Source organism: Marmota flaviventris, chromosome 1 (assembly GCF_047511675.1).
Source record: "Marmota flaviventris isolate mMarFla1 chromosome 1, mMarFla1.hap1, whole genome shotgun sequence".
NCBI lineage: Eukaryota > Metazoa > Chordata > Mammalia > Rodentia > Sciuridae > Marmota > Marmota flaviventris.
In genome coordinates this window covers 81,430,595-81,455,849 of record NC_092498.1, presented here as the reverse complement: position 1 = coordinate 81,455,849, position 25,255 = coordinate 81,430,595, and the positions used below count along the sequence as shown (strand labels likewise).

Sequence of the window (25,255 nt, the reverse complement as noted above, 5' to 3'; positions counted from 1 at the left end):
GGGCCTCAACTGAATCAAAAAGAACAAATTTAGCTTAGGACTTAATAATAAACTCCAGTTATATTATTAAAATGCAAAATTTGAAAACCATCTTGCAAAGTGACGGAATGGGCTTTGTTAACAATTGAGTTGTTCAATTTGCCTAAAAACTGAAAACCTTTTGAAACCTCAGAGGTGACTTCCTGACCTTTACTGTATTACAAATAGGCCTGATGTTCAAGATCCACATCCATTATATGCTTGAATGAGCTCAGTATTTATTGTTCTTTCATATCATTAAAAGAGCTAAAAGGTTGGGAAAATGCATAATGTAAGGAAAGGTCAAGTGGTAATCATGGTGTGAAATGCTGTTACATGTGTAGCTATAATAATTCTTTAGACTTTATGCTCCCTGGAGAGGAAGTTGTTCAAAATTGTTCACCTACAAAGGTTTATTTTGTGCTAAATATAGCTCAGCACTCTAAGTGGGGGAATTAGCCTGACCTTTCGCTCCTCGGTGTCCGCGATGGCCTTTTCCCGGCTCACTTTCTCCGTCTGAAGCCCGATCTTTGTGATCAGAGCTTCAGCATCCTGATTTCTCAGCTGTAACTCGGCTTCTTGAGAGGCAAGTCTGGCTTTCAGATCTCCCACCTAAAGGAAAAGTCATTACTCTGGGGTAACTTGTGTTGACAACAACAAAGAGCAGATTCAGCTTTGCTTTTTAGCATGGATTCAGAGACCTCGAATGGTTTGCGTCATGCATATTTCTACCCTGATTTTATTGTACTCTCATTTGCAACTATTTTTGTTTTGTTTTTGTTTTGTTACTGGGGATTGAACCTAGGGAGCTTAACCACAGAGCCACATCTCCAGCTCTTTTTGTATTTTATTCAGAGACAATGTTACTCTGAGTTGCTTAGGCCCCAAGTTGCTGAGGCTGGCTTCCAACTCATGATCTCCCTGCCTCAGTCTCTAGCACTCTGAGATTATAGGTGTGTGCTATTGCACCTGGTTCTCAGTGATTTTACAGGAAATATGATTATCTGCAAGACCGAAAAGTTTATCTTTGCTACTCAATCTGTGCTCTTGGGGAAGCACTCACAGAAGTCTCCAACACACTCCATGACAGTTTTTCTGATCCCATACAGCTCAGGCTCAAGGTAACAGAAGCCACAGGAAGACAGGTCTGGTAGCAAGCTGGAAGAACCATGCTTGGCATTCCCTAACAGAAAATGGCTGGAGGCTTCAGACAAGCTGAAGTCATGAATTATCCTTGTTTGTCTGCTAAGTAATTGGTTGCAAATTTATCCCACCTAACATGAAATGGTCTTCTTGATTTTTTCTCACCTCGTATGACATTTAATTCGTGGTCATGTGGACAACCCAACATTGAACTTCATACTTAGTAAGAAGGGCAAACTGTACACGATTTGTGGGGTATCAGCACAGTATGGCTAGAAGCTCAGTGAGCCCCACAGATGTACCTTTCTCTTCCTGGCCTACCACCAAATCACCTCACTCTGCTCTTGTGGAGTGCAGTCTGAGTTGTCAACAAACATAGCAACTAAAAAAAAAAAAAAAGATTCTGCCCATTTTTTATTTGTAATTTCACTAGGTTCACAAGGTATCACACCAGGTTTCTAAGTTTGAGGATCATGAAAGTCAAAGTAAAAGTGAAGTGCTAGAGAAAAAAAATCACTGACTCAGCCGTTTGAAATTGTGATTAGCTCTCCATCCATTTTCCAGAATATTACTGTTTTTAAAAATCATAGATTTATGGGAGTTCATAACCCACTTGAATCAAAGTGTGAAATATGATATATCAAGAACTATGTAATGTTTTGAACAACCAACAATAAAAAATTTAAAAAAAATCATAGATTTGAAGAACACTCAAACATTTATTCAGACTCCATTTCTGAAGACATGTTAGTGGTCTCACCTTGTAGAACAACATCCCACTACATCCAAGCAAGCATATAATCCCCACCCCAACACAGGAACTTACCCTCTGCCTACAAAAGCATATCATGACTGCTGCTTCTATCATGATAGTTTAATCTAAGATTGATCTTGTAGCTTTTCTATGAACTCAGGGTAACCTTATAGAGTGAACATTTGCTTCTCTATTCTTTTTAGCCATTGAAACAAGTCTTCTTAGGCTATAGTCAAAAGAATTAGCCAAGAGACTAGGGAACTGTTACATCAAGCCCTGGTTTCAGTTTCTAAGGGAGCAGTTAGCTCCAAAATATCCAAAGTGACTTTAGCTCTAGGAGGGGGACTTTTATTGATAAAGAAATGTCACTATAGCTATCTGCGATGACCTAAGCTGACATCCAGAGGGGTTATATGGCTGAGAAAGGGGTTTATAGCTGTATAATAATTCATAAACATTGTTAAGGTTTAGATACTTATATTCCCAATGGTTCTGTGGAATTGCTTAAGGCAGAGAGGCCCACAGAGCTTGCTCCATAATGAAGGCTTTCTGCTCCACATACCACCTCTTCTTATACTATGAGGCTCCCCAGTTCTCTTACATAGGCAATTAGACTTTCTGTTCATAATAAACTGAATTTTAAAAAAAACCCTATCACTTAGCTATTAAATATTCCAACCACTTTTCTGCTATTAAAAGCATTCCCTATGCAAATAACTAACGAAGAAAGAAACCACCTGCATTTCTTCATCAAGACTTTGTGCATCTTCACAAACTTCCTGCCTATTAACTGAGGGAGAACAGGGAGACCCACATAGCTCTGTACTCAGCAGACACAGTGGATCAGCTCCCCCATCCCTGACTTACCAATACATAACTGGGGTGATTACCAAACCACAGACTCTCTCTTTACTTCCCTGTGGCTGACACACTGCTGCCCCGGGATGACCCAGGATTCTATACTATTCCACTTTCCCTTAGAGTTGATTTCACAAATGACAGAGCTAAGTGTGGCAGGGATATTTTTTTTTTTGGAGGGGTGGTAGTGGTCAGGGACTTCCCATCAGTAGCTCATCACTGGGTGGCAACACTATCATTTCCTGGGCAAAGTCAACAGGTTCAGTTTGGAGCATCATTAAAAGAATATAAATTCTTGGTAACACAAAGCTCCTTCCTTATCACCTTAGTTCAACATCATATTAGCTCAATAGGACTCCCAGGAAAACTTTTACTGAGGGGAAGGATCTTGATTGAAGTGAGAGAATAGGAGAGATGAGTAGAGGGAAGAAAAGGAGGACGAGAATGGGGAAGAGAAGAAGAGTAAGATATATTGGAAGGGGAAGGAGCAAATGCAGATATGGCTGTGCTCTTGGGGGCTCCCCACACTTGTTCTATTTAGAATTTGGTCCCTACTGTCCTGAAAACTCTGAATTTTCTTGCCCAACCTATTTCATCCACAGCTCATTATAGATCAGTGTTTCATCACATTGCTGTTCCTGGTGTATGGAACAAGGAGGAGGAGCTGTGTGGTGCTTCAGGCTGCAGAGTGCTAGAATAGTGTGAAAAAGTGCTAAAATATGTTCTCCAACTGGGTCTTGCCCTGTTTCTAGCCTAGGTACAGATAAGCCACCCAGTCCTCATGGAAAAAAAAAAATGGGCTCAAGAAGAACTGTCCCTGGAAAAGCATATGAGAACAGCACCTGATGACAAAACTTTGAGAAACCTATGAGTAATTCTGATTTTGAGATGAGCACCAGTGAGAATTTATTTTACTTAGAGCCCAGCTGTCTCAGAGAAAGACTGAGCTATTCTTCAAAGTCTCCATTGTCTTCCATTCTAATCCCTTTGACCAGTCACAGACAGGTACCTTGGTACCATGGACAGCGCATGGGCAAATAGAACAATACAGACCTGGGTTCAATCCCACCCCTCCCTGATTCTCTGGCCTTGAACTCTTTAAGCTCAGGTATAAAACTGCAGTAACATCTACTTCACAAACCTGTGTGTTTTGCCAATGAAATGAGATTAATATCATGTGCTAAATCTCTCCTGCTTTATACCTGCAAGTTAGAGATATGGTCCTTGGAGATAGTAGGAACCTTACTACTGAGGATGAAGACATTACTGAGCATGTTTACCCTAGAGAACTTGGACTAAAAGCAGCACACCAGATACCAAGGTCAGAGAAAACTGCTGTACTTGGGGACTTCACCCATCATCAGCCAGGTAATGATGCCCTCATCAGGGTTGAGTACCTGAGACAAAAAGTGATTCTAGTTCCATTCTAGGATGGCAAAACTCCTGACCACAAGAGCAGAGCCCCAGAGAAGTCAGAGGCAGGAGAGGGAAATGGGCTGCGTCTGCCCCTTCAACACCCCACACTGCCCTGCATGGGCTCCAGCAGAGAAGAGAAAGTATCTCCCCAAACCAGTTGTGAAAGAATAACTGGCCTGTTCTTTCTGGACAGGAAAGCAGTAATAATGTATCCCTTGTGTCCTCAAGCTGTAAATTTAAAAGCTAGGCATCTTGTATAAATGTGGCAGGCACTGCTTCAAAAGGAAACATGTTTTTCTATGCAAGAGCAGAGGTTTCACTCTGTGGGAGCACACCCTGGTCATACCTGAGAGGCAGTGGTTTTTAGCTTCTGGATGCCATTCACCAAGTGCTCTTTCTTCTGGAAAACTTCTTTTTGTTTCTTCTTTAGTAGGTTCTTAAAGAGTGATATTTGTTCTAGAAAACTCTTTGGGGTGGTATAGTTGTGTCTTCTCTCATTCTGGTAATACCTGGTGCTCATTTCATTTACACTGGTGTGAACATGTGCCATGAAGAGGCTGATGCAATCCTTGTACAGTGGCTGGAAACAAACATTGCATTTTTATGAAATCCTTTCAAGTTAAAATTATAAATTAAAAAAATTGAAGAAAAAGCAACAAAATTATACAGTATTTTTTCCCCTAAAAATTTTTTCCAGCACAAATTACAGTAGAAACTGGAAGACTTACTTAATCTTTAAGAGATATCCACAGGACTAGAGAGATTATAATACAGCTTCCAACTTTTCTAACCATCTATCTACCAACTCTGTATGATCAAGGAATTTTATGTGCTCCACATACCAAACTCAAAAGCCAACATATGATATAAGTATTGTTCTTTACAACTTCGTTTTTATCTATCAAGTGTGTGAAACAGAAATTAGAGACACAATATTCTGAGGCTTTTTTTTTTTTGATGTTGCTTTCAAGCTAAACTTCAGACAAAGAAAACTGATAACCTTTCAAAATCATGGGAAAAACAAAAGCTGAAATTGACAAGTAGAGTGTTATGAGAACTACAAAAAACTAAACTGAATAAGCTTTTAAAAGCCACTGCTTCTGGGAAAAAAAATCATGATAATTTTTTTTGAGGGGGCGGGGGACACTACCTCCAAATAAAACACAAAACAGAACAATTCTCCTTTGAAGATTTCCTTCTGTGCCCCCAACCCCCACTACCCATTCTTTCCATTGTGTCCTCTGTGACTTCTGAAGTAGTTAACTTTTTAATTTGTGGAGTCACATCTCCCTCATTTTAATGATTATTTATTGCATTCTGTACAAGATGAACCAGGTTCAATTAATCAAGGGGAGCCTAAAAATCAATTAATATGAATTAAATGAGCTACACCAACTCTTAGGAAAGTCACACATAATTTACCAAAGTGTTGTCAATAATGCTCAGACGTCTTTGGGAACATTGCACACAAGTGGCTGGTGATGCAGTTAAATGCTTCAAATCTGCACCATCAATATTACAACCAGAGGTGCCAGGAGAGACAGGGCGATTCTTGCTGGGGGAAAAACAGCTGTTCCTGAGCAACATCTCTAAACACACAGCTTTCCAACCTTGTGAAAATAAAAATCTCTACATGGGTATAAAACCCGCACATGATTTGATTGTTCTGTGTATTAAAAATCCATCTTACTAGTGACTGAAACAGTGTTTCAGCAAAGGTTACATATAAAATTTATAGGTGAGAATCCTGAATTTGTCTTTGTTTCATTATCAAATAGTGGAGTCAGAAAAATGGAATTTACAAGGAAGTTCTATAAACTTCATCTAAATCCTATTCCCTTGGGGATTTTTTTTTAAGAGCCTGGCTTCAATGTAAACATGAACAGAAATTCACTCCTGCCCAGTCTTGTTTTAACTGGAGTTAGCAGTGCACACATACCTTTCTACAACACAGATAAATACTTCCTCAGCCAAGTGTAACCTCCTTACAGGAAGAAAAAGAAAAAAAAAAAAAAATCCCTGGCCTCTGCCCAACCATGATCCTTATGAGGAGGCTCTTCGGAGGCACTGAAAGCTCTCTTTAACAACAGTTTCATTTGTAAGTCTCCTATGGAAAAAGTGGTTTCCGGTAGAGCTGGAAGTGGCCCGAGACAACTTGTCTCAATGGGGCAAAATAACTATTGTTATCGGGCTTAACAAAATGGCACAGCATGGGAGCCTGGAGGAGCCAGGGAGCAGCTGGTTGTAATTCACACTGTTTTTCAGAAAACTCTAATCGGTCCAGAACAGACCTCTTTGATGACTGGTCTTCCCTGCATTCTCAATTTGTCACTTTCTCTTATGATAAGGTCAGTAGTGACAGCACTTCCTGACATTAACAGCTGTGGCTTTTAAAAGGGTCATTGTAGAACTACTAATTGCAGTAATTTCATTAGCATAAATTATTTATTCTGCCATTCATTTATCTCCAGTTTTCTTTTGAGGGGGGAGCCGAGAGGGCGGCTGCGGGACTGCAGCGATGGCAGCGTAACACTGTATTTTTCACTTCGAGGGAAGAACATCATTCCTGCTAGATTTGGCCCCTTCGTGAACGTCCGTTGATGCCACTCTGTAAGTCATTCCATAACCAATCATGGGGAGGTCAAAAATAAAAATAAGCAGAGTGTCAGCCTCAAATGGTTACAAATTCAAGGTTGCCCCACCAAGCTGCTTTGGAAAACAATGCTGTCTGCTTTGAATCATCATATGCCAAGATGAAACTGCTTTTTTCCTTACATTAAGAGAAAGAGTATAATTTCCAGTTTCTCCACTGGCTCACTGTAAACACACAAACAACTCTCTGTTGCTTGGTGTGGCAGTTCTCTGTTCTCCGTTCTTCAGCAGGAACATTGCTGCCACACCAAGTACCCTGGCCACCTGACTCTCCGAGCGAGTGTCCACTATGATCACCTTGTTGAAAACACCTGACAGCAGAGTTGAATGACACCAATACCCAGAGGCCAGCACTAAATCAAATATTTAGGATTTTATATCTTCCTGAGACCAGCCAAAACAACTATATGCGTCTGTAAAATTAAATTTAGACTTGCAAAAATATTGTTTTCAAGGGAGGGAAGGGGAAAAAGCAAATGGAATGGGACAATTGAAAGAATCTTTTTTCTTTTTTTGAAGTTAAACTTGGGATAATTCTTATCTATAGTAAGTCTTGAAAGTTTTTCTCAGAAATTTTTTTCTGTATTAATTTTTTGAAATGTCAAACTGCTGAGTTATAAAATCTATTTTATATTTCACTCATTTGGGGGCTGGTAAAAGAGAATATATTATTTAGACCCTTGTGATAGTTAAGGTGATTTATTAAATAATGAAAATGCAATCAAGAATAAGATGAGCAGGACCACATTTTACCAAGACTCCTGTGCATCTCAGAGCATCAGAAAAGCATCTTGGGGGCGGCCAAGGAGCAGGGCTTAGGATGTAGGTTAAATTTGGAGGTCTGAAAAACAGGGTACATTGCTACATTCCCTATGCCTCCTCCTACCCTCAAAAATTACTCCTTTTTATTGTTTCTTTTCCTTCTTTCGAAATAGTCAAACATTGGAGATAGAGTCCAGATGAGGAGGGACAATGATGGGCTCTGGTGTCCAGCAGCAGGTGAGCCCTTGCTAGCTTGAGGATAGGCTATCCCTCACCTGTTGACAAGGCAACCAGTGGCCCCTCATGACAGTACTGATGGGAGAGAAAAGCAATGCAAGATCAGGGCAGTACTAGCCCCAGGGTGGCAGTGCCACCGATAGGATCGCCACTGTGCAGTGCAGCAACAGGTGTCAACTGTGACAGCAAACGTGGTTTTCTAAATTGCATTGTAATTTTTTTTTGGGGGGGGGGGTTCCCATTTGTTACTTTGTCTGGTGAATGCACTTTGTTAGTTTGCTTATGCTTTTAATTTTTCTGTTTTTAATTTTGAAGCTCTCATACTGGTCAAAGGAAGATCAAGTTCAGCCTAAACCAATGGTCTTCCTGACCTGTTCCTAAACATGAAAGAGGTAGCTTTTATTCCCTAACAGAACAATAAAACAAAGATGGTAGAGCTGGTTCTGGTAAGCCTGCACCCTGAGAAAGTCACAGAAGCACAGACTTGGAGGGCTCACGGCTCCACGAGTTAAGCTTCTGGCTTAAAGTATATCCAGATTCCTGGGTGACCATAAAAGTGGGACTCTGCTTTACTGTTAAAAGTGAATCCTAAAGTTCACAAAGCTGAGTAACTCCTGGAAAGGAGTGCTCTTCTCCTTTCTGCAGCTCCATTCTCAGTTCAATTAACATGCACCAAGCAAGGCATACAGGATGGACAGATCCTCATGTGAGTGGGTAAAGGAGAAAGGACAGAGGAATGGGAAAGGATGTTGAAACTACTTGGGTTTTTCCTCACCCAAAAGCTTGGATGAGATTTAGGTTGGTTCAAGATCAATTCGGTTGTATTTGTTTTTGTACTGATATTTCCAAATGGTTTTCATATTCTTTACAAAAAGGACATTTCTCCCCAATTCATATAATTTCCATACCATGAGATTTTCTTTTTTATTCATATCTATTAATCCTAATTTATATTTTAGAGAAAAAATGGGGGTAAAAATAATTAATAAACATAGCTATCACTGAAAAAAATGTTAATACCGTTCCTGTTTGACCCAAGAATTTTTAAAAGAACCCACTGGAAAAGTAAGTCTTTAAATATAGCAGTAAAATGACCTTCCTCTTTGAGTGAACATCTCTTGATTGTTTTTGGAAAATGGTAGCAACACACGTCATTCATAGGCTAAACTCTAGAACGAATTCTGGATTGAAGAGGTGGGAGCCTGGAGAATAATTGCATTTTATTGAAAAGGCTGATGGCGCCAAGCTTTGTGATCACATGTAAGTGGCATCACATTAGGGCAGACAGCTTTAACTCTCCAGTTAGCCCCTGTGCCTGAAAAGGTTGTGCTCCTCCATCTTGCTCAGATCTATACACTTCCCAACACAAATCTCACCCCTAGGCAATTCATCTAAGAAATTTCCATTAACTAACTTCTCGTTTTATTTGCCATGTTTTCAAGTATGTCCATTGCTCGTTTTGTCCTGAGAAGCAAAAATTGCTGCTTTTCTTTTAATGCCTAGTGTCTTGTGCCTTCTTGCATGTTCCTAACTGGAACCCATACACTAACAAATCACCAAGGTCTTTACCCAAACACCTCCCCAGTGTGCTGCTTCCCACAGCATTTCCAACCCTACTCCCAGGGATGGGCAGAGGGCCTTTCCCTTTCTCTCTCCTTACAGTACCTCCTCCTATTTCCATTTTCAAATCTCCTATGAGAAATGGTGTATGTTGACATAAAGTCTTGAGATAAATATCTGGTGACACTTAAGTGTCAAAATGTTTTGGTCAAAAAAAAATTTTTTTTTTTTTTGGATAGCTATCAGTCAGTGTCAGGTAACTGAAAAATAACACAAACATTTATTTAGATGCAGTGAACCCATACCACTGGGTGCTGAGTGTGTATTGATGGAAAAATTATATGTCAACTTACATAAAACTGCTTGCTGTTAATGAATCCTTCCTCTGTGGCCAAAGGGGGTCACCTTGTATAAATACCTTACACTCATCAAATCAGGTCGATAATTAAGAAGTGCCTAAATTATAGTGATAACTTTCAGTCTTAATGATTGAAATTAAAACTAAGAAAGTGATCAAATTAGTACTCATTCAAAAAATTTAAAAGCTGTTTTTGACCTCTACAGAAAAGACACCACGTGTTTTTAGGAGAACACGGACACACGGCACTGTGAATCATAATTATTGCTCCTGAGCGACAAATTAGGAAGGTGGGAAAGTTAAATAAGCACCTTGCACTGAAATGAAATCATCTGGCTAATTTGTTTCGAGGCATAATTCAGCTTGATAGAAAGGGTAGAGTGCTTTCAAAATTCTTATTTGGCTCTCAGAATCCTATAGGAGGCGTCATGACACCATCAGACAGAGCTTAGCACCTGGCAGGAGCCCTTTGGACTTCCAATGATGCAAATCTTGCCTCATCCAGCAGATGTCAATGGTCACTGGCATATCAAAGCTGCTTCCATGGTAACAGTTTTCAAAGTGGCACCTACCTTCATGGGACAGAGCCAGCAAGAGGCAGCCAGAGACAAGCAACTTGCGAAAGTACTGTGCCAAATATCAGCTTAAACCATGCTGTGAGCTCCGGCTTCCTACCGCTTGAGAAAGTAAAGTTCAGAAACAAAGTACTCTGCTTCTTTTTCCTTCTTTACTAAACTAACCAAAGTGTAAAAGATTTCTGTAAGCCTTTAGCAGACATAATTTCCCTCTCTATTTATTAGTGGAAAAGTTGTAAGTGTGATTGTGGAGAACAGAGGGAGAGAGAGGCAGCTGAATGCCTAAAGGATCTATTGTACATGAATCTTCCAAGTTCAATGCTACTGCTTGGGTTCTCTCCTGGCAATCCAGCATGACATAATTAGATTTAACAAACATTTGAGGAGAAGACCAAAGAGGTTCCCCTCTACAAAATTCTGGAGGTGAAAGTGAACATTTGCTTGTGTGCTTAACCACACAGCTACTTTAAAAAAAAAGTGGCAAAGGAAAAATGATGTAACAACCAATAAAGCTAGCTGCATATAAAAAATTAATTAAATATGCAAATATGCCTGGATATTTAACCATCTGGTGATCAAAAGATGTGATATTCAACAAAATGTTCAAAGACTGCTCTGGAAGGTAGTAGCTATGCCCTATGGACTGAGGAAGATGACAACCGGCTGCTCATTATCAACTTTCTTGAGGAACTGACATCACCCCTCCCAGACCCCTAATTCCACCTCCCGCTCTGAGAGTCACTTTCAATGTGGGACCTATTCCAGGTGCCTTTCACCTTATCACTCTGTGGAGCAGGAAGACAATGCTCTCTAGGAAATGTTTGCCACCAGCACCTTCCTGAACTACCTCATCAGAAAGGCACTGCTCACAAATAAAACTTCCTCTCTAGGAAATCTAACTGCAGCTTCATGTTTATATTTCTTTTTCTTTGAATCTGAATGCCTGAAGGTCCCCCCACCTTTCATGCAACAATTTTAAAACATATACAAATTTCATAAAGAAGAAATGACAAACCTACCCCATAACACACATATTCAAAATACAAGTAAGCAGATATATTATTGTGAAACTGATGGGGCCAATACTGTCCCGAGAATAATCACAATAAATTGCCTTATGCAGTGAGAAATCGAGCATGCCTTGGCTAAGGGTGACAACACTTTGGTTTAGGTTTTTAGTTGTCAACTTAAGGGGTTTATATTCAGTAAGGCCCAGTATGATTTAATGAAGGATGGCCTTGGCCTTCGGATGAGTCAGAACATGATGTGGACATACTCCAGTGTGCTCCGTGTGCCTCCGTCTCCATACGAAATGTTATTGTATTCCATTAAATGCAAACCACAGATGCTTTTATCACCTTAAATAAGGATGGCTTTTTTAGAGGAGTATTTTGGTTATGTCTGAGGACTTTTAGGGTGTTTGCATGTGAGACAAGGACTCAGGCAGACCCAGCATACCTCAATCCCCTCAATGTCCTCAATGAACCTCCTGCTGACGGAGACCAGAGCCTCTTTTGGCCACGCGTGAAACCAGTCAATAGCAGTGCAGTTGACTATGGCTGGGAACTTCCGAGCTCTCACTCTCAGCGTGTGACCAACAGGAGAGAAACACAAAATGATCTGTGGAGACATGGGGGCAGGGCAGAAACAGGAGGGTGATGAGTGAGTGAAGAATGACACTGCAGTCTCAGACAAGGAAAGAAAGGAGCACAGCCAAACTGTGACATTAAACACAGCAACGCTCCACGCGGTGGAGAGCAGCCTTAACCTCTTACTAATGAGTGCAAACCCGTCCAAAGGCGCATCATGGGACATACAGAAACACCACAGTGTGCTTCCCTCAAAAACTGTCCCTCTTCTTTCAGGCGTGTTTGATGATCATCATTCATAGTGGGACGTTTTACTCACTTCCACAAGTACCATTACAGCAATAAAAGTCAGTCACCAGGATGCAACACCAGTACTTTCAACTACTGTTTCCTTCCATTCTGTAATTCATCAGATTCCCCAGAACTGTGCAACAGACTTTAAAAAAATGTCTTATCAGAGTATGTGTTCATCTCTACCTTCATTAAAAAGAAAATACATCTGCTTGAGTTCTCACTTCAGTTTTTAAAAGAATTTTTAAATTTTGGTTTAAATATGCTCCTGGGATTTTTTTTTTTTCAGTTTTCAATGTAAATCTGATGGTTTTTGAAGATTTAAAAGTTAATTCAAGAGCTGGGGATGTAGCTCAGTTGGTAGAGTGCTTGCCTTACATGCACAAGGCCCTAGGTTCAATTCTCAGTACCACCCCCCCAAAAAAAATTACAATGCTACTTGGGGTTGGGGTTGTTGCTCAGTGGTAGCGTGCTTGCCTAGCATGTGTGAGGCACTGGGTTCAATCCACAGCACCACATAAAAATAAAGTAAAGATATTGTGACCACCTATAACTAAAAAATAAATATTAAGAAAAAAAGACAGGGGAAAAACATTTAAAAAAATAAGAGTTAATTCAAATCTGAATAAATCATCTCTTGGTGTCTGCTGATTGGTTCCAGGACCTTTGCAGATATACCAAACTCCAAGGATGCTCAAGTTCCTTATATAAAATGGCACAGACAGTATTTGCATATAACCTGCATATAATTTCCTATATTCTTAAATCATCTCTAGATTGCTGATTATACCTAATGCTATGTGAATGCTTATTATGTTATATTGTTTAGGGAATGAAGACAAGAAAAAATTCTACATATTTTGTACATACGCATTTTTTTTTCTCAGTATTATTTGATTCACATAGGATGAATCTGCTGATGAGGAAGCCACAGGTAAGAAGGGCCAGCAGTCTACTTCCACACTTTCTTAAGTCACACAGGGGATTCTGTTGGTAGTGCCTGAATCTGGCCCGGGTAGTGTCACAGAAACTCAGTGGGAGGATGTTGGGTCTGACCCCATTTCTTCCCCTTCGTGAGGGTCCCCTCTGAACTACTGAAGGTTTTCAGAGGAGAAACACCAATGAAAGTACTAATACAAGAGACTCTGCCTCTTTCCCCAAGTCCCTGAGTACCTTGAAGACCCTGGGGAAGACATACCACCTGAGAAAAGGTCTGAGGGAGAGGCTTGGATTCTTCTTTTCTAGAAATGTTGTACTTGATATAAAGCAAAGACCTTGTTGCTCCAAGTCTGATACCTTGAGATCAAGTAATTGATGAAATCATTTTCAAAGGATACAAACTGTTTTACTCATAGTGTTTTAAAAAAATCCATGTCAAAAACAAAACCCCAGCATATATCAACCCATATAATACCTCATTTAACAGGTATTTCTATGTTGTTTATTTTATATGCCATGTATGTTGAACAACTCAAGCTAAATAAACCCTAAGGTCTAAGCTTTTTTATTGTGATAAAAACATCACAAGATCTACATTCAACCAAATTTTTAGTGTACAGGATATTGTTAACTATGAGCACAATGTTATATAGCAGACCTCTAGAACTTTCTCATTGTGCATGACTGAAACTCTATACCTATTAAACAGCATCTGTTTCTACTTTTTAAAAAAAATTATTTACCTTTTTTGATCCTGTGGCAAAAGTCAGTCTCCTTTATTTCTATGAATTTAATTACTCATAAAAATGTATAGATACCTCAAATAAGTGAGTTCATGCAGTTTTGGTCCTTCAGTGGCAGGCTTATTACACTTGGCATGATGTCTTCCAGGTTTATCCATGTTGTGGCAAATGACAAGATTTTCTTCTTTTTAATCACTGAATTTTATTCCATTGTGCATATGTACGTTTTCATCCACCCATCTGTGGACAGACATTTAGGCTGTCTCCATGTCTTGGCTACTGCAAGTAATGCTGCAATGTACGTTCAAGTGCAGATACCTCCTCACGATCCTGACTTCATTTCCTCTGGATGTATATCCAGTAGTGGTACTACTAGATCATCTGGTGATTTCATTTTTAATATTTTGAGGAATTATTATAGTCAATTTGATTGCAGCTACACTGGTTTACACTCTTACCAATGGCATACAAGAGTTCTGATAGCTCCATATATCCATACCAACACTTTATTATTTTCCATTAAAAAGAACTGTCCTAGCAGACACACATAGATCTCATTGTGACACATTTCCCTGATAATTAGTAGGGTTGAGTATCTTTTCTATATTTACTGGCCACTCACTGGCACATCTTCTTTAGATAAACGGTTCTTCAAGTCCATTGTTCATTTTTCAAACTTGTTTTCTGACTGTTGAAGCATAGGTCGTAGGTCTCCATGACCTATTATATACATGGCTTCAATATTTTCACCCATTTTGCGGTTTGATTTTTTTTCACCCAATAGTTGGTTTTCTTTGCTGTGCAGGAACTTTTCAATTTAATGCACTCTCATTTGTTTATCTCTGCTGTTGTTTCCTGTGCATGTGATGTCATATCTGAGAAGTCACTGTAAAGACCAATGCTATCAAGATTTCCTCCATGGTCTCTTCCTGAAGTTTTATAGTTTTTTTATGTTAAAGTCACCTTGGTTGTTTTTTGCATATGTTGTAAAATAAGGCCTGATTTTTTTTTTTTTTTTAATGGCAAAATGTTTTTAGTGATGTATGAGCTGATGATCACTTATATTCAATACTCTAGTTGTCAATTGAATAATTGCTCTAATATTGTAAGTGCCAAGTACCAGTGCATGATTTTCACTTATATCTCAGTCCTCAGGTTTCTTGGCTTTCTTTTCTCCCTACAATTTAATATTTCTCCTTTCTTCCCAAGAAGTTGATTTCCATATCCAAATCACTTCTCATTGGTGCCAATTTTAGAAACTTCATTTACACATAATTATAGCAGAGGAAAAAAAGCATTTTTTTGGTATTTTGAAATCCCAAGTATTTTCATGACTTCTATATTTAATCTACTTCTGTACTCATAATTGGCATAGTATCAGGTCTTAAAAATGTTAGAGAACAATGTGTCTAAACCATATTTACTCAGCCTCACAAAAATGCTTTACTGACATTGCTTAGTGAAATACTCATGGAATCTAGGTCTCTTCCTATAGAGTGGACTGGAAAGTTTAGAGAATTTAAAATAAACCATCACAAATAATCTAAATTTTACTATCTAAACTAGAACCTGGGAGATAAATTGATATAAAGCAAAGACCTTGTTGTTAACAATAACACATAGTTATTCATTAGTAATTAGTAGTTCCTAAGAAGGGAATTGATAATACCATACTATCCTTGAGGATGCAATTATTGGTCTAATTTATTGATAATAATTCCTAGTTATGCTATAAAGACAGCACAGATTTTCCCCACCATCCAACTTTTCTCAGTAAGCAGTGCTATATGAGATTTTTCTGGAAGCCCATGCTAATGTCTGGAACCATTGGTTCGTCTATTCTTTTGTAAAATATTCCACACAATTTTACAGAAAACCTGGAGTAAACCCAAGTTGTTGCTACAAGAAGCATATTATAGGGGGAAATCACTCTGGATAATTTTCCTGTTGTATTTTCTTTAATTTCAGGAGAGATTACATAGCAAAAGATTTATAAGAAATACAAAACCATATGATTGAAAAGGGGTGCTATATTGTGTATAATTTACTTTTAAAATTGTCATGTGTGTCTAAGAAGAATAAAAAATAAAAAAAAATATTTTAAAAAATACCCCAGGCTGCTATGACATGCATGTGAATGTTCATTACTCTTAGAAACATCTAAAGTTCACCAGCAGGGCCTATACGGACTGTGGGGTATGGCGACCTGCATTTTAGAGTGTCATGAATGCCCAAACTGTTGAGCCAGCCACCAGGAACTGAGCTAACTTCCCTCATCAACATGATGGTCAGCCATGCAGCATCACAGATGTGAGACATGCTTTTTTCTTGATAAAATGAGTAGTGTTCAATATATCTGAGGTCAAATACTGCACCTGCACCCCCACCTTCACCAATATATGAATGAAATAGGAAAAATCCAGATATGGAGGTATCTCAGCAATTAAACCCTTGATCACTGCACTCAAGACTTTGGATTTCAACTAGTTCTGGGGCAAAGAACTATGGAAAGAGTCCATCTTTTGATAGGACTCCAAAGAGAAGGTCAGCTCAATCCTGCCATAGAGTTGTTCCTCCCATCTGCCCCAAAGTCACCTGCAACAGAAGAGCTAGTCAGACTCCCAAAAGGACATAGCTAGGATTGCAACAAGTTTACAGAGAAGGTTGTAAAACTGTGCGTGAGTCTCTCGTTAATAAACTCTGAATTAGGGTTCAATCTGAGACTTCCTCTCCTTGAGGCATACCTTGAGTTGGCAGACTGGAGGATGCCAGTCCCATCCCTCATCTGAACAGAATTTGTCTACTTTTAAGTACCTAAATGCACTGAAATAGATGTTCTTTCCACCCCTCCCCCCCAAAACACAGTTCCCAATTGCAAATGACCAAATTCCAACAGTGAAGATAGAAAGAAAAAAAAAATCAGCTAAGAAAATAAAGTTAAAAATGCTTCAGGCAGCTGTGCTCTTTTCTAGAAGCAAATTCTCACAGGAAAAAAGCAAACCCTGAAATCACCATCTATGTATTTCCTGCAGCTCTAACATTTGGATGTCAGGAACTTGTTTTGGGAATCCATACCATAGAATTTTCTATTCTTTTTTTCCCTTCTTTTCCCCCTCACAGGTGTTATGACTCATTTGCAATAACCCACATTTCATTGCGCTTTGTAACATGCCTCAATTTCTTTTAGGTACAATCCCATAGTGAGTGCATACTTATTTGTGTATTACCAACAGGACTTAGTCCATTTCACTTTGTAATAGAATCTGAATTGCTACAGCCACTCTATATTTTTTTCCAGTTGATATAGTTCATTCTCAGAAGTAACCTTCCCACATACTTACTTCAGCAGCTTCTATCCACAACTTAAATTTGCATTTATCTTCACACGTCTGTTTTCTAAGAATAAGAAGATCTGATTTTTTTTTTTTTTTTAATTTGTGGTGCTGGGGATCGAACTCAGGGCCTTGTACATGCAAGGCAAACACTCTACCAACTGAGCTATAGCCCCAGTCCACAAGATCTGAATCTTACTGAGAGAACCCACATAGGAATGGAAGTTAGGCACAAAAATTATTTCCCATTTTGACAATTTTAGTCTCATTTTATCATTCTTCTATCTTCCTGTATTACCCCCTCATGTAACAACCTTTTAAGTTCAGATCTTTTTTTTTTTAAAAAAAAAGACCCAACAGTATCTTCAACATACACACAACAGTACATTTTTACACTTATGTCCTTTTTAATAGCACCCAATGAAACCATTTCTGTGACCTCTGACTTGTAAATATTGGACATTCCAGAATTGTACTAGATGCAATGTTTTATATCAGGGCATTTTAATTCACTTTTCTTTCTTTTTTAAACATATAGAAACTCTCCTATTTATAAAGAAAATTGTATTTGGAATCCCAACAGAGAGTAAAGCACACACCAGGCCTGAGGAGTGAGGACAGCCTGGAGAGCCCCCTCCGCAGGAAATACATAGATGGTGGTTTCAGGGTTTGCTTTTTTACTTATGAGAATTTGCTTTTAGAAGAGAGCACAGCTGCCTGAAGCATTTTTAACTTTATTTTCTTAGCTGATTTTTTTTTCTTCTTTCTATCTCCACTGTTGGAATTTGGTCATTTGCTCTGCCTGACCTCAGGGCCTGCAGTGGTCACTTATATTCTCCATGCCAATGGCAGCCCATAACTACATATCATGGATTTTTGTTTTCTTTTTTTCCAAGAAAATTTGGAATTTTCTCCATTTTAAATAGGTCTGTATTTGAACTATGTCATGCAAAGTTTCTGGCTTCCAATCTATAGGGCTGTGCCAGTAGAGCAGGCAAGTACTGCTGCTGACCATGTGGCACCTCTCCATGGGACAGGCCTTGTCCTCGACTGGCCAACCCCAGATCTGAATGTTAGCAAAAGGAGAACATGGAGATGCTTTTAAAAATGCAAAGCTTACCCAATATAAAGGGATATCCTTTATTTCTGGTGTTGAAGTTTCCTTTTAGAACACAAAATAATGAGGGTTGGGGATGTGGTTCAATGGGAAGGCACTTTGCTAGCACGTGTGAGGCCCTGGGACTAATCCCTAGCACTGAAAAAAAAAATTAGAGTAAAAATAACAAATGAAGGAATAAGTAATTTAGAAAAATGGAGATGATTATTGTCTTCAAGACTCTTCCTATCTTTACGTCCATGAATCTTTACCACCAGATCTTCTGCTACCTTATGTAATCCCTCTCTCTCATTTATAGAGCATTAAGTTTGCATTTGTTAGTGTCATTACCGGATCTGGGGTTTATCTTCCCAACAATGAGGTAAGCTCTAGGTGGGTTGGCTCTTGTTCCTCATCCCCTTGTCAGGGCCCAGCACATCATGACCTATGAATGGTTAGGTGAAGGAGTAACTAAATGATGGATTCAAATAATTCCTCCCAGGCCAAATAAAATACTGATACTTGTGTCCTAATATTTTTTGAGGTTGTGCTGTTTTATGGAAACTCAAGGATGGGGGACCTCAGATATGGAGCACAAGTCGCATCTGTTGTATCCTCCTAAAGTTCTTTTTATTCTACTCACGTTGTCTAATACCAGAAAGTGAGAGGGCAGGAACTAGAGTACCAGATCCAGAGGTATGGCCCTGACAAGCAAGACATATTAGCAGGGTAGAGGCATAGAGCCAGGCAAGCAGTAGAACTTTCCTTTTCCCCATCAGGGCAAAAGGCAGATGTGGGGCAGGAGTACAGACTGTCCATGTCACCTTTTAGCCATCCTAGACTACCATCCTTATAAGAAGAGGAAGTCAGATGTTCTGTTCCTCAACCAGATGCAGAACTGAAGAGACTTGACTTTACAATCACACAGGTACAAGTCCATGATATTGCATTTTCTATTGAATAGGTGAGTATTTGAGCTTTTTAAACAAAATAAAAAAATTATACATCATGAACATTATTTGTGCTAGCACTATATCTTTTGGTTTACACTGTGTGAGACCATGTTAATCTGCTGCTGAATATCAGCGTTACCCAGCATTTCTGTTGATCAGGTTCCTGTGGCATGAGGCAGTAGGAGACAAGAGCCAATCACCCACCAAACCTGTTGCCAAACTTCAGATATGAATTGCTTTCTTCTATCCAAGAAGAAAGAAGAAGGGAAAAAAGTCTAAGTGGAACAAACATACTATATAGCCAACAAAATTAAAAAGCATCCTTCGGAAGAAAAAGAAATTGCCAAGCAAATTTAATATAGAAACCTGAAGAGGCTGGGGATATATAGCTCTGTTGGAAGAGTGGTTGCTTTATATGCCCAAGGCCCTGGGTTTGATCCCCAATAACACACACACACACACACACACTAAAAAAAAAAAAAAAAAAAAAAAAGAACTGGAGATGTAGCTCAGTGGTAAAGCACCCCTGGTTTCAATCCCCAGTACCATATAAATAAAAAAATTGGATTAAAAAACAAAATCTGAAGAAAAGGTTGGGAACTCTCTAGAGGCTAGAAAAAGAGGAAGATAGAAGGCCATAATACAAGGACAGGCCAAGACAAAGGAAGAAAATAAGGCTTCAATGAGAAAATATGTGATAAACTGCAACAATTCTTCCTAAAAACTATTTTAAACACCACAAGTTAATATTTCATCCTACATTTGATGATAGAATGCTATTAGCATTAAAATAAAAAACAAGAAAAACATGGGTACAACAGCTCTAAAATTTGTTCAGAAAGCATGGGTATAATATACAGAAAAAGGAGAGATTATTAGAGGAGGAGGAATAAAAATACAAAGATGATGTAACCATCTACACATTTGTCTAAACAAAAGGTAAAAATCTATTGGAATGAGTGTTCAAAGAAACAGCTGGGAAGAGAACAACACGTAAACACACACCTATCCATCCCTCCTCTTCCCTCCATCTGATTGCTTACTTCTGTTTCCACAATGATGTGTTGGAAATTCAACAGGAGGGACAGATACAATAAAATATTGAGAAGATAAATGAATGAGAGATATGTAAAAGAAACATGAAGATAACCAGCTACTTTATCAGAGGTCAGTTAAAGACACGTTCCTAAGAGATCAATTATTAAAAAGATGCAGTCCTTCTTACATCCATTAATGAATTTTAAGCAATTCTATTAATTTCCAATAGGATTAACAGAATTTCATGAAGTGATTTTAAAGTTTATATGGGATAAAGCTGGATTAAAAACATCAAAATGATATTTGGAAAAACAGAATATTGAAAGTGAATTCACACTAGCAGGAAATAAACCTTATGTTACAGTAAATAAAAGAGTATAGATAAATGAATTAAAATATCCTGGTTTTAATTTTTTTAAAAAAATTTTAGTACTAGGTATTAAACTCAGAGGTGCTTAATCACTGAGCAACATCCTCAGACTTTTTTTTTTTTTTAATTTTGAGACAGAGTCTCACCAAGTTGCTTAGAACCTTGCTAGGTTGCTGAGGCTGGCTTGAACTTTCAATCTTCCTGCCTAAGCCTCCCAAGTCACTGGTATTACAGGCATGAGCCTCTGTACCCAGGCTAAATATCCAGTATTCTAAGGAGATCTATGATCCCCAATACAGTTTATACATTCTCATTAGATTTTTTAAAATATCAAACTGATCTCATAGTTTATCTGGCAAATTAATTATTTACTTAGCAAATAGCTAAGTAAATGTAGAAAAGGAAAGGGTTTCTACTCTACTAGATTCCAGAATGTACTAGAAAGCTACAATAAATAAAGCAGTGTGGGTTTTATATGCAACTACAGAAGAACAGAATAACAGGTCGTAGCAGATGCCAGAAACAGAGCCCACCATTTGTAGGCATTTAATATGAGAAAAGTAACATTTCAAATTAGTGAAGAGAGATTATACAATAAATGGTATTAGGACAATTTGAGGGTAAAAAAATAGGAAAACTACCTTAGACTACACACAAAAATTCAGAGCTGAACATTAAAATGTTATGAATTAATTTAAATAAAATCCAGGGTAATATTTTATAAACATGCACTGCAGACATATATCCCCCAAAAGCCTTTAACATGCAAGTCATGAAGGAAAAAATCTGACAGTTTTAATACATAAAAATGGAAAACGTCATCATAAACAAATTTACCAGAATTATTACCAACTTGAGGAAGAACTGGTAACATGTAAAACAGAAAAAGACATTATGGACACATGAATACTAGTCAATACAAAAAGAGCTCATATAAATTAATAAAAACCACAACAAACCAACAGGAAATTTGATAATGGGTATAGTTTGTTTTACGTAAGTGGTTATTTAGAACAATGTACATTTGATTTAAACAGTTCATTCCATATGCCAAATTCTGAAATTATTTTAATATCTTTTTTTCCTATAAAGTCTTCCACTCAAAATAGCATAAAAGAAGGTAATTAAAGACAATAGTGTGAGATGTGACCAAAAAATTTTTAGTTTTAAATCCACACCTTAAATATGTTTATAAACACATTAAAAAAAACTGGAAGGAAATATATTAATGTTATCTACAGATAACAATTAAGGATTGTTTTTATTTTCTTTATATGGTTCTCTATTTTTAAATTTTATACAATGAGCTTCTATATCTAATATTATCAGAAATGGATCTCTCCATGCATCCAAACACAGAGAAAAGACAGATGGATGTCTACCATCTAGGGAAAGAATCAGGGAAACTGCTACAGAAATCAACTGTCCTTTGCCCTATAGCATCAGATGGCCAGGAAGGAAAACATGAAAGAAAAATTTGGGGGTTAACTAAAGATCAACAGGAAAGAAACAGAAAATGTTATACTATGATATAAGATGAAGATTATGTAGGAAAAGCTCCATGTGTACAAATGTGAAGGAGAGAAATCATGTGGCACTTATTCATCGGCTTATTTGTAGCAATCCAAGGACATGCATCTGATGATCATTAATGGGAATAGCCTCATGAGATTCAGAGGTTATGTTCTGCATGCCAACAGGTTCTTATAGCCCTGCATTCTGAATGAGAACCGAATTTGGGTGGTGAGCATGGGTAATGGGGTGGCAACGGCACATCATTCAGCTTGACCTGCCAGGTGTGCTAACAACCCTTGTGACACAGTCAGCTTCCCATGGAACCCAGCTCTGAACACAGGCAGGGAGATACCAGCTCATCAGAAACTCCAAGTGTTTAGTATATGCTGGTAAGTAGCATGCTATCTGAAACTAACAGTAATTTGGGATTCTTTTTAAAATTCTAAGGATTAGGGAGTCATATACATTATTTGCTAAGAAGCTGCCACGTTCAGCTAAAAGGTGACCCATTTTCGCCATATTGGTTCTCACTCAAGGAAAGAGGTCATGGTTCTGACCACTATCTCCCTCATAATGTATCAAACTAAGGGATAGAAGCAAAAGGCATTATAAGTGGGATACCTTTTTCTGAGGGATATATTCCTCAGAATGCTCTTTCTTAGCATTAAATACAAAACAGTAAACACAGCAACAAAACCAAACTTCTGTCCATTTTAGTAGGGAAGGAATAGGTTATTTCATTAATAGTCCTTGGACAAAATTATTCATATTTAACATCAAAATAAATTCCAGTTTGTGCCGAGTTAAGCAATAAAATATCAAACTATAAAAATGATTAGCTGGGCACAGGGACACATTGCTTGTAATCCCAGCAGCTCAGGAAGCTGAGGCAGGAGGATCATCAGTTCATAGGCAGCTTCAGCAAAAGCAAAGTGCTAAGCAACTCAGTGAGACCCTGTCTCTAAATAAAATACAAAATAGGACTGAGGATGTGACTCAGTGGTTGAGTGCCCCTGGTACCCCCCTCTCCAAAATGATTAGACATCAACAGAGAGGACCACAAACTGATTTCAGTTTAGGTAAGGCTTACCTATGTACAGAACCAAAGGCAATGCACAAAGGAAGACTGATGGATATAAAAATGTAAAACTGCTGTATACAAGTCCAAGGAGAAGAACCATATAATTATCTCAACAGACTCTGGAAAAGAATTTAGTAAATAGACAGTTTTTTGACAAAATATATACCCTGCATCAAAAGCCAATAGATGACATAACAATGAAACACGAGAGAGATCCTTGTTAAAGTCAGAATCAAGACAAAATTTTCATTATCACCATTAATATTGAGTTATTCTATAATGTTTACCACAGCAATGAGGAGAACTGATGAGCAGAATAGCGGAAAAGACCAAATAACTTCACTTGCAGGCTATATATCAATGAGCCATTAGAAACTATAAGCGAGGCAGCAAGGTAGCTGGGTATAAAAGTGAAAACCAATAGCTCTCCTATACTCAAATAAGATGCTATTACAAAGCTTTATAAAAACACTTAAAGACTTCATAAAGATTAAATTCTCCCCAAAATAAGCATTTAGCATGATTTCTATCAGAATCAAAATAGTGTTTAGAATTTGACAATAAATCTAATGCTTGTTTAGAGATATAAACTTGACCAGAAAGCACAATTAGGTATTAAAACATATTTTAAAAAAAGATGTACTAATTTGCACAGTGTAATGTTGGGATCAACTTAGAGAGATAGCAATAAAATTTGAATCTGAAATAGATAAAAAAAAAATGGCCATTTGGCAAATAATACAGGCAGTATATGAAACTTAAAGGGAAGAAATAAATACATGGTGTTGAGATAAAAACGATTTCTTTAGGGGAAAAATAACCTAAAGCTTCTCAGCTCACTCCCTACTATATATAAAAAGAAATATATTCTACAAGTAGTAGTTTTAAACATAGCTCATGAAAGCATATGGGCACTGGAATGATTGATACTGTTACTTTTTTAAAACTATAGATGGTTCCTTTGTGATGGTTCACTTTCAATTTTTCAACTCTACAGTGGTGTGGAAGTAAAACACATTTAGTAGAAAACATATTTGGAATTTGGATCTTTCCCTGGCTAGTGTGTGTAGTAGGATGCTCTCCCAAGGCTGGGCAGCCTCGGCCAGCAGCAGCTCCCAGTCAGCCATGTGATCATGACAGGTGACGACTGAGGCTCTACAGTGCAGGGTGCTACTGAGCTGCCATGCTTCACAGGTTAGGTGTGTGGAATGCATTTCAACCTACAATACCTTCAACCTGTGATGGGCTTATAGAGATGTAACCCCATAGTAGATCTAGGGGCAGACGTATTCTGAAGTCTGTATTCAATTTTATGCTTAAAGGCAGCATGCCAACTTCCAGTATTCCCTTCCCAGTCTCCCAGGTAACTGTTGATAGAGTGTGACCAGTAAGATATCAGCTCAAGGTTTTGGGGAGAACTGGTTTCCGGATCCAGGTAACCCTCACATCTGTTTCACCTTCTTCTTCCTGCTTACAATAAAAATCTCCTGTGGCATTCTGTGATCCGGAGGTGGGAGGCAACAGGATAAAAACTGGAAGAAAGACAAGACATAAGACCCTGGGTCTCCAAGGGCGTTAGCCAGCCAGTCTGGACTTTTTGATATGAGAGGCTAAGGAACTGTTGGTTGAGTTTTTGCTTCTCTGAATTGATTTTCATCTGCTTTATTGAAGATAATTTTGGGAAATAAAATACTTTTCTAAATTCATAAGAAACCCCAAATTCACTAAGGAAAACACTCATTAATCTAAGAGATGAACTTTAAAAAAGATATTCAAAAGTTATAAGCAAGTAAACAAGCATGCATCATATGCATACTTAAAAGCTAAATAAAAGAATAGGGGAAATATATATGGCACACATATAACTATAAGGCTATTTACTTTATATGCATAGAACTCTTATAAACAACAATATGTATAGTTCGATAGAGAAACTGCCCTTTTATGAGTTAGCCACAGAATTTACTCCACATTG

At 38.2% G+C, this 25,255-nt stretch overlaps 1 protein-coding gene across 1 annotated transcript in view; it reads right to left on the bottom strand.

Annotated features, from left to right (window-relative positions):
- Dnah11 (dynein axonemal heavy chain 11) overlaps positions 1-25,255 on the bottom strand; it is a 318,014-nt gene that overhangs the window by 108,475 nt on the left and 184,284 nt on the right. The window contains exons 55-57 of the mRNA XM_027932705.3: positions 11,792-11,953; positions 4,536-4,769; positions 484-630 (exon numbers count right to left, since the gene is read on the bottom strand). Of these exons, the coding sequence (XP_027788506.2) occupies positions 484-630; positions 4,536-4,769; positions 11,792-11,953 (543 nt within the window). The remainder of the gene's footprint in view (positions 1-483; positions 631-4,535; positions 4,770-11,791; positions 11,954-25,255) is intronic.